General features: G+C 31.9%; 1 protein-coding gene across 12 annotated transcripts in view; it reads right to left on the reverse strand.

The window, feature by feature from the left end:
- Pcm1 (pericentriolar material 1) overlaps positions 1-16387 on the reverse strand; it is a 92091-nt gene that overhangs the window by 57129 nt on the left and 18575 nt on the right. For 4 of the 12 annotated variants that reach the window (XR_013430322.1, XM_040267789.2, XM_040267795.2 and 1 more), the window contains 9 exons: positions 16013-16282; positions 15182-15352; positions 14894-15010; positions 12829-13017; positions 7827-8004; positions 7580-7669; positions 5252-5358; positions 3056-3272; positions 834-1032 (listed from right to left, as the gene is read on the reverse strand). Coding sequence is in view for 11 of the 12 variants with exons in the window: in XM_040267789.2 (XP_040123723.1) it covers positions 834-1032; positions 3056-3272; positions 5252-5358; positions 7580-7669; positions 7827-8004; positions 12829-13017; positions 14894-15010; positions 15182-15352; positions 16013-16282 (1538 nt within the window). In the remaining variant the exon portion in view is untranslated. The remainder of the gene's footprint in view (positions 1-833; positions 1033-3055; positions 3273-5251; positions 5359-7579; positions 7670-7826; positions 8005-12828; positions 13018-14893; positions 15011-15181; positions 15353-16012; positions 16283-16387) is intronic. The other 8 variants (XM_078031075.1, XM_078031074.1, XM_040267810.2 and 5 more) reach the window with 5 other exon arrangements.

A 16387-nucleotide genomic window follows, 5' to 3' on the forward strand; every position in this document is an offset into this window, starting at 1 on the left:
AATCTAATGACTTTATTTTCTTGTGTTAGGAACAAGGGCATAAAAAAATCCATTTCAATTTAATTGTTCACTTTAAGCAGGTATAAATGTTGACAGCCAAAAACTCATTGTCAAAAATACTAGGTTTCTTTATAAGAGTCAAAAGGATGAAGTATTATATTAAGTACTCGATTTAAATACTACTTCTCAGACAAATCAGCTATAGAGATATTATTGAGCATTTACAAAAGATTATCAACTAGTCTACACGTAGAGATCTATACAATGCAGCTATTTTTACCAAAATTAAATTTGTTGAATTTTATAAAGGGCCAGGAACTATGCCAAGGTTTCGTAATTTTCAAAAATCTTTATAAATTGAAATGTCATATTGTATGCCATAAATACAATTACTATGTGTCAATTAAAAACTGTATTTTAAAAAATTTAATGTTATTAAATATTAACCCTATTTTGCAGATGCAAAAATAGCCTTAGTAATGGTAAGTAATTTGTCCAGTGACATAACCTTGTATGATATAATTTCAGACCTGAGCTCGATCATTTGAATATAGAAATATTTTAACTACAGTCCTAGCTATTTCTGATCCTTTCTTAAAAAACAAGAAAAACATCAGCTCACCGAAGTTACCTATTTTATAATGTCATATTTCTCTTCAATTATTCATAAAATGCACATATAATAAATTCCTTTTTACCATCACACTTTAGTATGCTTATTAAATAACTTTAGTTTCTCCAAAATTTTTTAACACAAAGGGGAAAAAATGCCAAGTTTATTCCCATTATTTAATTCTAATTTATGTGAATAAGGATTATAAAAAATATTTTACTGTAGTTTTTCAGTTGGGTTCAGATGGCCTTCATTTTCATTCTCATTCTGAGGACCTAGAGAAGCGGCAGGATAAGGAACAGATGATACAAGGCTGCTGTTGGACTCTCCATTGACAACTGGTACCAAGCCTACAGAGGGGGCTGAAACTGTACTTCTCTGATCTCCACTCCTCTGTGGAGAGGCTGAAGAAGGCACAACTATATAAAAGAAAAATATTACCAGTTACCATAAACAAACAAGGCACCAAGCAACCCTTATTAATAATATGCTTAGAGATAGACCAAAAAGTAAACATCATTAACATTTTAAATTTTATAGTTAAATTTTTGAAACTTGAATATATATTCAAGTAATTTGCTTATTAATATACTCCACAACCAAACACATCAAAATACACAGAGAAAATGCATTTTTATGTCTTTTACATTATAGTTACTGGGCGACTGGGGTTGGGGGGGTGGACAAGATAGACACTGATAAGAATCATGATGTTGTATTCTGGGAAAATAACTAGAAGAGTACTCTGCCAAACTTGGTTCTGGACTAAGTTAACAGGTCCCCTATGTATGATGTGGATTCATAATGTGCAAATCATAGGGAAGCCCTAACTAATCAGGTCTTATGAATACCAAGATTGAGCTTTATTCCAGGAGACAAAGTAAAAGTGCTAACATGACTGTGATACATTTATACCATGAAATGCTACCTGGAAACACCATTTTTTAACTAGATAAAAATCAATCCTCTAAAGTCTTTGAACTAATCTAATTACTTTTCTGTCCACATACATCAAAGATATTTTATGCCTCCATGGACAATTAATGAAGACATTCTTTGCACTTCTACTTCTATCACTTCAAAACTACTGTCAGTTTTCTTAAAAGGACCATCATTGTTTACTACTCACTTAAATAACACAATTACTATAGCTAGGTTCTAGTAGTCTTTTTACTCTATTCCTTAACCTTTCTAACTGTTGGTGCTGCCCTCACACTATTTTCCAATGGGAAAAAATGACCTTTTAAAATCATTAGAAAGCACAGTACTACTTTCTTTATATGTATAAAACTGACCACAATGACATGAGCGCAACTTTCAAATTTTAAGTTTTTCTTAGCTGTTTTCACCTTTTCTTGTATAAGAAAGGGATTGGGATTATACTCTACTTAGAGGAAGAGGGGATTAGGAGAGATCAGGGAAAAGGAGTATGTTTCAGGGCAGAATTAGTAAGGTTCATTTGGAAGTGGCAGAGAAACAGAAAATGTGTGGAGAATAAAGAAAAGGACTTCAGAGATGAGATGTTTTTATTGCTTATCTTTAATTAGAGATACCGGAATATTAAAGAATAGAGGCAAGTTAGATTTTCCCCTACTGACTTCAATTTCCAATGCTTTACCCCTTATTACTAGCTGTGTCTCCAGAGGCAGGATCCAGGTTTAAAAAGGTCTGAGGACAGCAACTGAAGACTAGTAACTAGGTTGGAATTAGAATAGGTAGAGTGTGCACTTTACATGCACAAAGCCCTGGATTCAATCTCCAATACCAAAAGAAAAAAAAAAAATCAGAGAAGATGGTTTCTATAGTCACAGCTCTTTGATGTGGCTATTTATAATATTTTTAAAAAATGAACTTAAGTACAGTAGTTATAAATTGGAGACTTTCTGCTCTAAATCATATACTACAGAAATTTTTCATATCTTTGTGTGTATGTCTGTGTGTCTTAAAAACTAAATCTGCTTAATAGTTTCAAGGTTTTTATTTAAATCAAACTTTTATTCTTTGCAGTTCTGTAGATCAACCCAGGGTTTCAAGCATAGCATGTAACACAGGCACTCTACATTTACACCTCAACCTAGTTTTAAGATTTTTAAATCAAGGCACAAACTGGATTAGTAATTCCTTACGAAAACTCTTGTATATGCTAAAAAATGCAGTACCACGTTGAAGTATCAAAGTTACCTTTTCTTCTACCTTTCCCTTATTAAAATTCTACCTATTTTTCAAGACCCAACTTTATTCTTTTTCTTTTCTGAAGATTCACCATATATTTGGCTTTTATCATATATTGACTTATTACTTAAAAACTTTTTTCACACTCGTTTTATCTTCCCAGCAAAATTGTAAATTTCTGAGAAACTGTATTCATTTACTCATCAAACACTATTAAGTGCCAGCAGATACATGTTCTCTATATAGTAATGCTAAACCAGATTTACTTACATGATGAATTGTTCAGATGCTGATCTCGAAGTGTGTGAAGTTCTCCAAGTAACTTGTCCATTTTTTGTTTCTTTTCCTGCAGCACTCTCATTTTGCTAAAAAGTTGAACTTTCTCATCAGGCAAATGATCTGAAATTGATGGATTCCTGCTCTGGGAAACCTCCCTAGTTAAAGAAAGACTTTCTGCCTGTCTTCTATTGTCTGGAACAGCTGGAGGCTAATTTAAAAAAAAAAATAGAATTAAGGCAATTAAAAGTTGCATTCTCATCTTAAAAATATTCTTTATAAGAGGTATCAGTGGGCTTCCATTTCTACTCCCAAATTAAATACTATTTTCTGATATGCCACCACAACACATAAATGATTTCATATATATATGTAACCATACGGTGGGTCCTGGGTTCACTGGTTATCATTATTGTCTATATCTAAATAGATGCTAACAATGCCATATTTTACATAGAATAAACCTTCAAATATCTTTTTCTTATTTCTGCTTAGAACCACCATCACAAGCTTTTAATTTCCTAACTATCAAATTTTCCTACACTTTTTTTGGGGTGGTGGTGGTGGTAAAGGGAATTGAATCCTGGAGTGTTCTACTTCTGAGCCATATCCCTGTTTTTAAAAATTTTAATTTGAAATAAGGTCTTGAATATGAGACAGGCCTTGAACTTGAGATCCTCCTGCCTCAGCCTCCAGAGTATCTAAGAGGTATGCCCAGTCGTGTGCCTGGCCAACTTTTTTATTTAATTATGAAACATATCAAGAATGTACTAAGGCTTAGGGAATCATACAATAGATACCTACCAGTGAGCCTCATCAAATTTCCCCACATTTGTATCCACTCTTTTTATTTTTTATTTGGGGGGAGGGCACACCAGAGATGGAGCTCAAGGGCACTCAAACATGGAATCACATCTTCACTCCTATTTTGTATTTTATTTAGAGACAGGGTCTCACTGAATTGCATTAGTGCCTTGCTAAGTTGCTGAGGCTGGCTTTGAACTTGAGATCCTCCAGCCTCAGCCTCCCAAGATACTGGGATTACAAGCATGGGCCGCTGCATTCAGCCTCATTCTCTTTACTTTTAAAGAGAAATATAACATCAAAGACACTAAGCTAAAGCTCTAAGTACGCTTCCCCAATCCCACTACCCACTCCAGATGTAACCACAATCTGAAATTTGTAACAGCTATGTATGTTTCCATAAAAACTTACACATTTTAAAATATTAAATAAGCAGTATCCTTCTTAAATTTATCAGTTTTCATTCATTAGCTCTATTTCATTTATTCAAATTACTATGCAGAATTTCACGGAATATATATATTATATATATACATATAAATTATTTATTAACTCATTTTCCTAGACATTTCTTTTGGTTCTGGTTTTTTGCTATTAATACATACTACCATAAACATTTCCTGTACTTACATCCTTATAAACATCTGATTCTTTAGGGTAGATCACGGCAGGGTCATTAGAAAAAATTTACTAAATATTGCTAAGCAACTCTCCAAAGTAGTTGAATCATATTCTTTTATTTTCACTTGATCAATCAGCAAAAAGACCGAAGAGACAATGCACCTTCAATTACACATATTTCCAGTGGAGAGGTATTAATTTACCCTAATTACCAAAGCCTACATATTGAAAATATGCATTTATATCATTATTTACAAAGTTCTCATATTATAACACTATTAATTCTCAAATTAAATTTAAGAACTTTCTTAAAATTGTTAGCAACTTTTACTTGAGATTCTCATGTCTCAGCCTTCTGAGCCCTTGGGATTATAGGTGTGTGTCACCAGGTGTGGCAAAATTGTTAGCAATTTTAAAATGCTCCAAGGACATTGACTTGAATCTAACAGAAATCTTATTGGTTATGACCTTATAGTCTTCTGGGGCAGGGGGTGGGGAAGGAAGTATTATCTAATAACAGAGAAAAAGAAAATTTCACTTAGTACTTCATTCAAAGTACATTTTGCTCTAATTTGGTGTTTTTCAAAGTATAGTCTCCCAGAACAGCAGCAATAAAATCATGTGGAGAAAAGCCCACTCAAACCTTATGAATTCATAATTTTGGAGATAAAGGGACTCCAAATGTGATGTTTATGTTTATTAAAGTCAGAAAACCACTGTTCTAATGAATGTGATTTTAAAATCAACCATGCAAAAAATTGTTACCTGAGAATCACGAAGCTGATTATGAAAACGCTGAATTAAATCATTTAATTCTTCATTTAGTTCAGATGTTATACTGACTCCAGATAAGCTACCTGTAGTTTCTCCAACTGAAAAAAAATGAATAACTACTCATTAATATAAATAAATCATTTTTTAAGTTCTGAGAAGCTAAACATAAAGTGAGGGAAAATTCACCTAAAATAATGTGAATTAATGAACCTTCTTATTTATCTGCCAAATAATCCTTTTATTATAAGTGTCTGTCTATTCTAAAAATAAAGCACAACTGCAAAACTATAGTATAGTGCCTCATTTTTTTCTGACCCAACATACAAGGAGTAATGGTGTTATAACCCAATTAAAAACCTGTGACTCAATGCATTAGGGGTGGAGCAGGTTTATCCAAACAACCCATCCTTATCTCCACTTCTAACTTTCTTTCTCTCCTGAAAAATAAGAATTTTAGGGCTGACAATTCCACATATATACTCCAAACTCTACATGACAAATAAAGAAGTTACGGTGCGTAACTAGTGTATACCTTGCGAAATACTCTTTCCCATGACAACTGTGCTGTTTCTCTTAAACACCAGAAGATTAAATAGTGTAATTCTGGCTTTTCATCAGTATCCCTCTGAAAAATCTCATACATACAGGAGCAAATCTATTTAAAAATACTACACTAAAATTCTTTTTGTAGTATTGTATAAAATAAATTCAAATCCAAATTCATATTCATTCTATTCTTGTTCCTTGCCTTGTGATAGTTTATTTTTTAAAAGATACTGTGTGTTTACTTAAAAAGGTTCATATTTAGAAATATGAAGAAGACTTCTGGCCTAAAATTCAAAAAGATCTGACTCTTTCTGTATAAGCCTAGGGAAAAAAGAAACTTTGATATAAAACAAGAATAAGAATAAAAGTTTTAGGTATGGTTATAATTTGGATGAGGTGTTCCGAAAAGCTCAAGAACGTTTCGGAGGTGGAATAATCGGGTTGTGAAAAGCTTAACCTAATCAGTGCACTTATTTTCCTGATAGAGATTAACTGGGTCATAACTGGGTGGAGGAGGTGGGTAACTGTGAATATGCCCTTGGGATATATATTTCTCCTCCTTGGTGGGTAGAGAAGTCTTTTTGCTTCTTGGTTCCATTTTTCCTAGCTGTCTTCCTCTGCCATGCCCTTTCACCATGATGACCTGCCTCACCTTGAGCCCCGAGGAAATGGAATCAGCCAGTCATCTATGGATTGAGACCTCTGAAACCCTGAGACCCAAACAAACTTTTCCTTCTCTATACTGCTGTTGTCAAATCTTTTGTAACAGTAGCAAAGAAAGCTAACTAAAACAGGTACTAACCTATAATTCTATCATAATCAAATGAGATGATGTAAATATTCAAGATTAATGTAAATATCATGGGAAGTCTTTAAAGTCTGATACTTCAAACTTGAAAATATTTAAAGAGTTACTTCTTAACTAGGATTGTCTTCATATTGAAATAATTTATTTTCCAAAATTATGTACTTTCTAAGTATAAATATAAATACAATAGTACCCTGCATTTTATGAGGAAAAATTAGTATAATTATTAATACACACAACATATATTAAATAAGATATAACAACAGTGATCAGACAGCTGAGTTGGTAGGCTAGATCTGGAGAGCAGTATAAAATAACTGACAAAAAAAGTAGTCTCGGGACGTAAGTTCACTAGCAAAAATGAGACGCTCAAAGGAAAAAAAATATTAGAATGTAATGATAGAATACTCTATTAGGAAACATAATTTAGCCACTAGAAGAGTGTGTCATAAACTCCTATCACTTTTTACCCCCTAAATACACAATTATTATTTGTCAATTAAAAATAAAACTAAAAAAATAGCCTAACTGAACTTAATTAAGTAATTATCTTAATTTAACAACAAAAAAAATTAAAACATTCAGGTGAAGGTAATGAGACAAACTACAATACTAAATACTAAACAATTCAATAAAACTTTCAACTAAATGATACATAGCTATGATGAGAAAAAGAAGAAATGAACATTTCTGAGTCTCAAGAAAACTAATATGAAATTATATTCGAAAAAAGCTAGTATACAAAATTGGAGATCTAATTGAAATAACTGAGCTACTACTAACATTGAATGGTAAAGTGCTCTATAAATTTATTTATAACCTCACTTAAGGTTTTTAATACTTCCTTAGGAGGCAAACAAAGAATGGCAATCCTAGTTGAATAAAGTACAAAAACTGGAAATAAAATTATCAAGAGCCCTATCAATCTGAGGCACAAAAACAGAACTACAGCCTGTCCCTTTTACCTCTTAAGGGTACTCTCTGATGAAAAGGAGAGCGAGCTGTCTGTCTGCATCGTACAGTATGATGGCCAGGAGTTGTCCCTGCAACCTTTTCTGCATAACCAGAGAAAAGCACAGGATAGGGTAAGCCTCGTATGCAGGTTTCTAAACTAATCAACAATCACAACCTGACTATATAATAACATCATCAACCTTGCAATATAAGTGTTTATTGAGGCTTGCTTATAAAAACATTTGAAGATTATCATACCAGAATCATCCATCACAGCAATAGCTTGCTCTGCTTTATGCTGCAGAGCTAGAAGAGCAGCTTGTCGTCCCTGCAGAGCTCGCAGTTGCTCCTGCTGTTGTAACATCCTTTTTAATAAATCATGTTGTTTCTTCAAATTTTCTATCTCTTCCATAGGCTCCTGTTCAGGATCTCTGGCCTGGAAAATAAGACCAACAATACTTATATCTATATTAAAATCCATTTTCCCCTTTTGACTACAAAAATGGCAATATATGTACATAAATAATACATTAGTATTAAATATGCAACCCTATATACAATTTTAGTAGACCTAAATAAAAAAGAATCAGAATAGAATGATAACATACAGATAGCCTGCCATGTTAAAGAGTTAGGTAATTTCATAGTATAAGATCAGAAGCAATAGTTTATCATGAAGAGGAATTAACAAAAGGAAAGAAAGGAAAAAGACATACAAAACATAAAACAGAAAAATTGACAAGGGCAAGAGGAGTTACCTACCTACACACACACACACACACACACACACACACACACACACACACACACACAGAGAGAAGAATGAGGGGAACCACAGCCAATAAAAAATTGAGAACAGTTTAGACTAGGTTAATGCCCAAAAAGTCTCTGTAAAAAGGCCAAACTAAGAAACTTTTCGCCCCACTCTTGGAAGTGATGCTACAAACACAATGCAAGACTCAGAGGCTCTGGCAAGAGAATGAGAAACACAATGCAAGCCTCAGCACCTTAGCAAGATGACCCTGTCTCAAGATAAAAGGAATGGGGATATAGCAAAGGGGTAAAGTGCCCCTGGGTTCAATTTCCATCCCTAGTACCAAAGCATACAAAATAACACAATACAAAAAAAAAAACTCAGACAATAAACCCACTAATTTCTTTCTCACCAAGGACAAAAACGTTAAAAATAAAGTTACTTGATAATCTTTTATGTAAAAAGGCTTGAATGTAAGTGCATCACATTAGGCATATAAAACGCAGAAAATTGTGTATTTCATATCATACTATTACATTTTTTTTACTTTTAAATTATGCCCATTCAGCTGAGTCTGAGGACATAAAATAGAAGTAAATACTTACAAATTTCCCCAAAATGATAGATAGGAAGTTATCATCCTGCCTAAAAGTAAAGTAAGAGATTAAACAAGCAGCGTTGATAAGAAACAATCAACTTTTAGACATTAATTTTAAAATCATACAAAATGTAACCCAACAAGAAAAAAAAAGTCAAAGATATGAATTTAAATATAACCCCCAAAACAATAATTTTTAAGATAAATTATGCATTAAATATATCTCAGTATTTTTCGTCAGTGATTTACCATAATTTTTTTAATTTAAAAATTCTATGATTTTACCTAACATTTACATAAAATATTCACCTTTGTTTTATTTAGGCAATTTTAAATTTGTCTTGCTAACAAATTTTTGTTGGAGGTTTTGTATATTTTAAATAAGTGATCCTCGCCCCCTCTATAAAATTACTAAGGGGAGTAAAAAAGTTCAATGATTTCAAGAAAAAACATACTGATCTACTTTTCATATGTACACCTGAATTCTGGACAAATAATGGAGAACAACAGATGGCTCAAAGTAAGTTTCTTTCTGGATGACATCCCTTCCCAGTACTATGTAAATGCCTCTTTTCTTTAACTCCCCAGATAGAATGCATCAGTATTGTGACTAAGAATGCGTAACTGTGAAAACATTTTACATATGTGACTAAGAAATAAAATAGGAAATCGACTTATGATAAAAATATTTAATGTCCACATCAGAAGAGCCTGATCAGTGCCATATCTACTTGTTCTGGACTATTTCTAAACTTTATGTACATAGGACAGAAGTAATCTATAATTTTGGTTAGCCTGCTACTTACTGAAGGCTTTTCTATTGTGAATTCCTAATAAACTACAACCCTTTTCAAAGTAACTACTGTTTACTCAGTTTTCTACCATCCTACACAAGAGGAAGGATGTTATTTATATTTATATATTTATTTAATATATATTTGTTATTTATATTCATCCCTATTAAAAAAAATCATCTTCTTAGTTCTGGCATATTTCAAGACTTTACGTTTTAGGAAAAAACCTGGAACACTAGGAATAATTGTCAATAGTCCTCTCAGATTTGGTAAAAGATCATTTCACAATAATTTCAACAGTCATTGGTAAAATGTAAAAAAAAAAAAAAGAACAAAACAGGTACATTATCTCATTGGAATGAGATAATGAGAGAACTACAACAATTTTCATATTTTTCATTAATCCAAAAATAAACTTCCAACAACTTTTTAAGTTTGTGGAGTTCTATCACCACTTAATAACTTTTGTACCCATGTAAATAACATTTCAGACAGATATTTACAAAAGCTGAGTAAAAGGAAGAGGTGTAGACTATGAACAAATGCAAAGAAAGTGAGGATGGCAAAATGAAAATAAAATTACCTCGGAATAAAAACATGCCCAGAAGGTACTTGGAACAGAAATACAAAAAGGAAGTCAAGATTATATCTATCCTTCAAATGTATACTTTTTTTTTTTTTTTTGGCAGTACTGGGGATTGAACAGAGGGCCCTGAACAAATATTCCACCATTGAGCTACATCCCCAGCCTTTTCTTATTTTTATTTTTTACATTGAGAAGAGTGTCTCTAAGTTGTACAGGCTGACCTAGATCCTCCTGTCTCAGTAGCTAGGATTAGAGGTATGTATCACTTTTATTTAAACTCAAAAGAGTTTAATAAAACTACATTTTTACTTAACAGATAAATTATAAAAACAAATAACTTAGTCATAAAATCCCAAACTGAATATATGTGAGTCAAATTTCAGAAAGTCCAAGGTCTTCCTTTCTTTCACTAATCTGGCATACCTCTGGTAATTATTCATAGATCCAAATATATTTTTACAGTTTCAGACAATTTTTACTATAATTTTTTCATGTGAAAAGTGAGGAACTGTGAACCCAGAGAAGATAAAGCTGTAATTTGTCCAAGGGCACAATTAAGCTAAGTCAGGTTCCTAGTTTCTTTTTTACTGTTCTTTACATCATAGTGTCTGCTCCTAAATACTATGCTTGGGTTCTAAACACGAAGTATAAAATACAATTTCTAAAGAGGCAGAGCTGGTTGGAGAGAGAAGGCTACCTCATGTAAAATAATTAGAAATGGAAAAAATAATAGCAAAAGAAAACAATGAGGGTATGGGTATTTGTGGAAGGCTTCTTTTGTAAAATTATGCAAAATATCATGTCTACAAAATATTTCATAAAATGGAATCTGCTTCTGTAGGTGAATGTTACCAGAATATTACTTATTTCATATCAAGCTGCAACTAATAAGGTTGTTTTCCACTCTGAATCTCAGACTTCAACCTTTTTTTCCTAACATAATACATTTTGAAAGGATTCTAAAAAGAGAAAATAGGGAAGGAATGGTGAGAATAATAGATTCTGTTTAGCAGAGGAAAAAATAAAGTCAAATGTTGGGAATAAATTTTATCCTAGGAAATTAAAATCATTTTAGGAACTAAGTACTAATAAAACCTCACTAGAATGACCTTAAGAATCAAGATTAAAGACAGTCAAATTGTAATAAACTCCAAATTCACTTATAAAAATAATTTTCAAAGAAACTTAAGAATAGAAAAGAGTTTTCAATAACACATTATGGGGATAAAAATAGAGCTAAGATAAACTAGACTGTACTGTGAACTCTCAAATTTTGTTACTATTCAGAATAAAAGGAGACAAAAATTTCAAAGGATATTATTGTGGTTCATGTTCACTTTCTCCTCTTCACTGCTACTAGTTTTTAAAATAATCACCCACTTTACTCCTCTGTTGGGGCACCATTTACTTAATTAACACTTTAAATTGCAAGATCCCCATAACTGATTTCAAACTGTGTCCTCGAACTCTACAAAACCAAACAAAAAACACAAACTGCCAAAAATCTAGAATTAAGTTTGTGATTTTTCAACAGTCATAAAAAGAAAATATAAATATCTACAAAATAGAAAAGAAAGATCCAGTTGGAGATAATAAGCTATTAATAAAACATGAAATTAATATTGTATATACTCAATTATTAAAACACTTTGCTCTTGCAAAAGGATATAAATACTTTTATGAATGCTATTTTTATCCAAACTGTTTCAGGTGGAACTACATAAACTTATGTTCAATACCTTTATGCAAATCATAGAAAATTAAAAGAAAGAACATTTAAATCAAACACTGAAAGAAACCCAGCAAAAACATTAATAAACAAGTCTACTACATAATTACTTTTCCTAAAAAAAAAAAGTTTCCAATAAAAACAAAAATATAAACAACTATAAAGCTTATCATTCTTACAAAGAGAAGAAAGCTAATAGCTTGCTCAATTTTCTTTTTCTTTTTTTTTTAAAGAAAGAGGAGAAAGAAAAGAGAGAGAGAGAAAGAGAGAATTTTTTTAATATTTATTTTTCAGTTTTTCGGTGGACACAACATCTACAATGCCCCGCGCACGCCAGGCGAGTGCATTACCATTTGAGCCACATCCCCAGCCCTCAATTTTCTTTTTCTTTAATGAATTACCTCAGAAAATAAGACAAAATGAAAAGTATCATAATGCACAAACACTAATATCAGAAACAAAAGGTACCTGACTAATAGTCTGGATTTAAGAATGTTAGGTATTTTGAGCCTAGATAACAAAAAAAAAAGGAAATCAAATTACACTTTAAATCCTTTGTTAATGTAAATTAAAATCAGCTGCCACATATAATCCATGGGAAGGTATATAAGAAAGCAGAAAGAAATAAAAATGCTAAGGGATAGCATTTTACCAAAGCAAGTTACAGTATAATAATTAACCATGTTAATAATTTATGTATTTAAGAGTAATAGCAAGAACAGAAAGCAAATAAAGAAAAGGAATATGAACAAAAGAGGTGCTACTTAGAGACTTCCCAAGTTAATATTGTGAAGTATACCTTTGAGGGAAATCCACGTTTTCGGCTATATTTCCTATTAGGCCTCAGTTCCCTGTCATTCTGAGGAGGTCTGTCACCTTTCCCTTTTGGACTTGTAGTAACGTCAATGTCTGAAACCTGTTCTCGTGAGGCTGAATTCCCTAGTTTGTCCTCAATGCACGGCCGAATTCTCAGACTAAAAGATGCCTCCTTTATTAAATAGTGTAGCATATTAATTTCTTAATACAAACTTCTGTTTAACATATAAGCCAGTCTTTTTTTAAATAAACACAAAAGTTACCCAGTTCATCTTTAAAAAAGTAATCCACCCCCACCCAACGTGGCAATAAAATCAATCAGAACTTTACATTTTTTAGACTAAATTGTTACTTATTATAATTAATAAATATCATATCCTAGCTACACAAAGCTGTTAAAGCATATTTTAACATTTATCCTACAACATATTATTAAGCAATTTCCATAATGTTATGGCTTTATGTTATTATGCAAAAAATTCTCATCATGGTGAACACTTCAAAAATTAGAATATAAACTATAATAATCAACTATATCATTTCCCACCCCTCTCCAATAAATTTTTTTATCCACATTGCCCCAACCCTTCCATTTCTGCTGGTATGTAAGGAAGAAATTATTTCCAGCACCACTGTACATAGAAAAACTATTTCCCCATAGTAGAATCCATTCTTCAACAACTGTTTGGATCAAGCCTTCTGAGCATTTCCTGGTGAAAGCAAGGTAGAGGAAAAAAAAAACAAAAAACATTCAAATTCCCTCTTCAAATTAGGAAGGGCAGGGAAGAGAAAGGAGGCAGATAAGATAACTATGCAGGTGAATACTAAAAGGAAACAAACTCTCAAATTCCTAATGCTGAATGGTATTTTGGAACAAATCTCAAAAACAGGAGATTTATATATATATATATATATATATATATATATATATATATATATATATATGGTTATCCTTTCAAAAGAAAATCTTTACTGGTAATAGGTTTTAAAGTTTACTAACGTATAGGTGTATCTGTTAAAATAAAAATGCTTGCAAGTATACTAGTTTTAAAGCACACTAATATCTGTGAGTAAAGTCTTTTCTACAAACCTTTCCTCAAAAGTTCTGTAAATTATTATTTTCCAAAGCATGGTTTCATGCTTTGGAAATTTCAAAAGAAATTTCATTTTTCAGTCAGAAATTACAGTATTGGCAAGAGCTGTGATGCACACCTGTAATTCCAGCAACTTAGGAGGCTGAGGCATGAGGGTCACAAATTCAAGAACAGTCTCAGCAACTTACCAAGACTCTGTCTCAAAATTAAAGATAAAAAGTCCTGGGTAGAGGTAGAGCACCCCTAGGTTCAATCTCCAGTACCACACACAAAATACAGTATTTTTCTCACTATGAAAAAAATAATAATGCAAATGCTGTCCTGTCCTATTTAAACTCTATCTAAATATTTCAATCATCTGGTTTTGCTACAGAACCAAACTAGGGCTTGAGAAATTAAAAATCCTAATATCCTTAAAATGATCCCCAATGGCAAATAACATGAATACTTTTCCAATAAATTATAGACTTAGTAATCATGGGTATCATTAGTGATTATAATAGCCCTTACATCCACAATAAATTTTAACTTATCCAATGCCTCCTAAAATTAGTAAAATTATACTTAAACAAATTAGAAAAACTATTTCTGAAAGCTAAAGTTCAGAAATTATTAAATTTTCAAATTAGCCATCAAAAGTACTTTAATGTGGGCTGGGGTTGTGGTTCAGTGGCAGAGCGCTTGCCTCACACATGTAAGGCACTGGGTTTGATCCTCAGCACCACATAAAAATAAATAAAGCAAAATAAAGATTAAAATTTTTTTTAAAAAGTACTTTAATATAATTAAAAATTTTAAACTTCCACTAAAACATACATACAGCATTAACAGTTTGAGGGTTTCTTCCTGGAATACACTTTTCATTAAAGAACGCCTATAAAATATCACTGTGAAAAATGGGGGGAAAGTTTAAACCTTCATTTCCAGCACTTTAATTACCAAAAAGCCGCTTACCGTGGTATCTGAAGCCTCAGACTGCACATCTATGTTTAGCGATGTGCTCTCAGCTACAGAACCAGATCCCACAGCTGAGTCTATAGTCCGAACATCCTCCTCCTCATTTTCTCTAGCCTGAAATATTTTAGTGGTATAAATCATACAACTATTAAAAAGGGCAGTAAAATGTTATAATGGGTGGCAAGATTTTTTGAAAATACGTTAACTCCTCTAGGATAGCATCAAAATGTCATCAGTGATTTATTATAAAAATAACTCGATGTTATAAAAAGATACAAAACTTACAAGAATTTTTTGGAGAAATTTCATGTATGACTTTTCTTGTTCTTTAAGGTGATCTATTAGATGAGTAAGGCGTTCAACATTAGCAGATCTTTCATTTTTCTCCACAAGATCTTCTCGCATGGAGCTAGCTTTAGTAATATAGTCACGAATTTGAACAAGTCTACTTACAATCTGCAGGGGAAATATTAAAAAGAAAAATAGCATGACACACAACATGTAAAACTTAACATAATCATCTCAATAGCAACAATTTTATAGATTTTTACTTCAAAAAGAATAATGGTACATCTAGGTTTATTATATGAATCCATACATGCAAAAAATCTGAATCAAATTTGGATTTTAATCAATATAATTGGCAAGATTAAAAATTACTATCAATTTGAAAGTAAATTGCAAAACTATTTTACCTTATATTACTTGATAAATACTAGTTATAAAAGAAACTATTATTTATACAAATTTCCTTCTAATGTTTTCTCTTTTATGCCTAAGTATTATACTTTGAAAAGTACTTTTAAAAATACTACCATTAAAAAATAATTAGCGAAAATCTATTAATCACATTGTTTCTAATCTCCCTTTACCAAAATTAGCCATTCATTATTTTGTGAATAAAAGAAATCTTAGTGAACCTATATGCCATATTTCCAATCATTTAGTTTAAAAAATATTTATTCTACTTATCTGGCATATTGAGGAAGAGGGTCAGGGAAATACTTTAATTCCACCTAACTAAAATTCCTATGTGCATAACTAATATAGTTTTTAAATATTAATGTTTATTCTTTGAGGTTTGTGAAAAAAAGCAAAATAAACTAGTTTTATCACCTGGCTGCTCTCCATTGCAGGCTCTCCTCTACCATCTTCTTCAGAGACTTGACAGTTTTGCAAAAGGTCATTACTTAAAGCAGTAGCAAACAATTCTTTACATTGTGTTGATCCAATCACTTCTCTTTTTTGAAGACTTGCAGCCACATCTTTGCTCTTGTTAGTGTTAATCTGCATAGGCAAAAAGTTGAAGGGCTTTCGGTTTTCACTAAGCTGCCGTTTGTTGTTAGCTGCAGTGGCTCTACCTTGAGAATCACTTCCAATGCTTCTCTATACATGAAAATGAAATCAAATCACAAACAGTAATCTTTAACCACTTTTTAAAAATTGGAATGTTCTTAGCTTCACCATCAAGTATTGATTCAGCAGACATAG

Source organism: Ictidomys tridecemlineatus, chromosome 14 (genome assembly GCF_052094955.1).
Source record: "Ictidomys tridecemlineatus isolate mIctTri1 chromosome 14, mIctTri1.hap1, whole genome shotgun sequence".
Lineage (NCBI taxonomy): Eukaryota > Metazoa > Chordata > Mammalia > Rodentia > Sciuridae > Ictidomys > Ictidomys tridecemlineatus.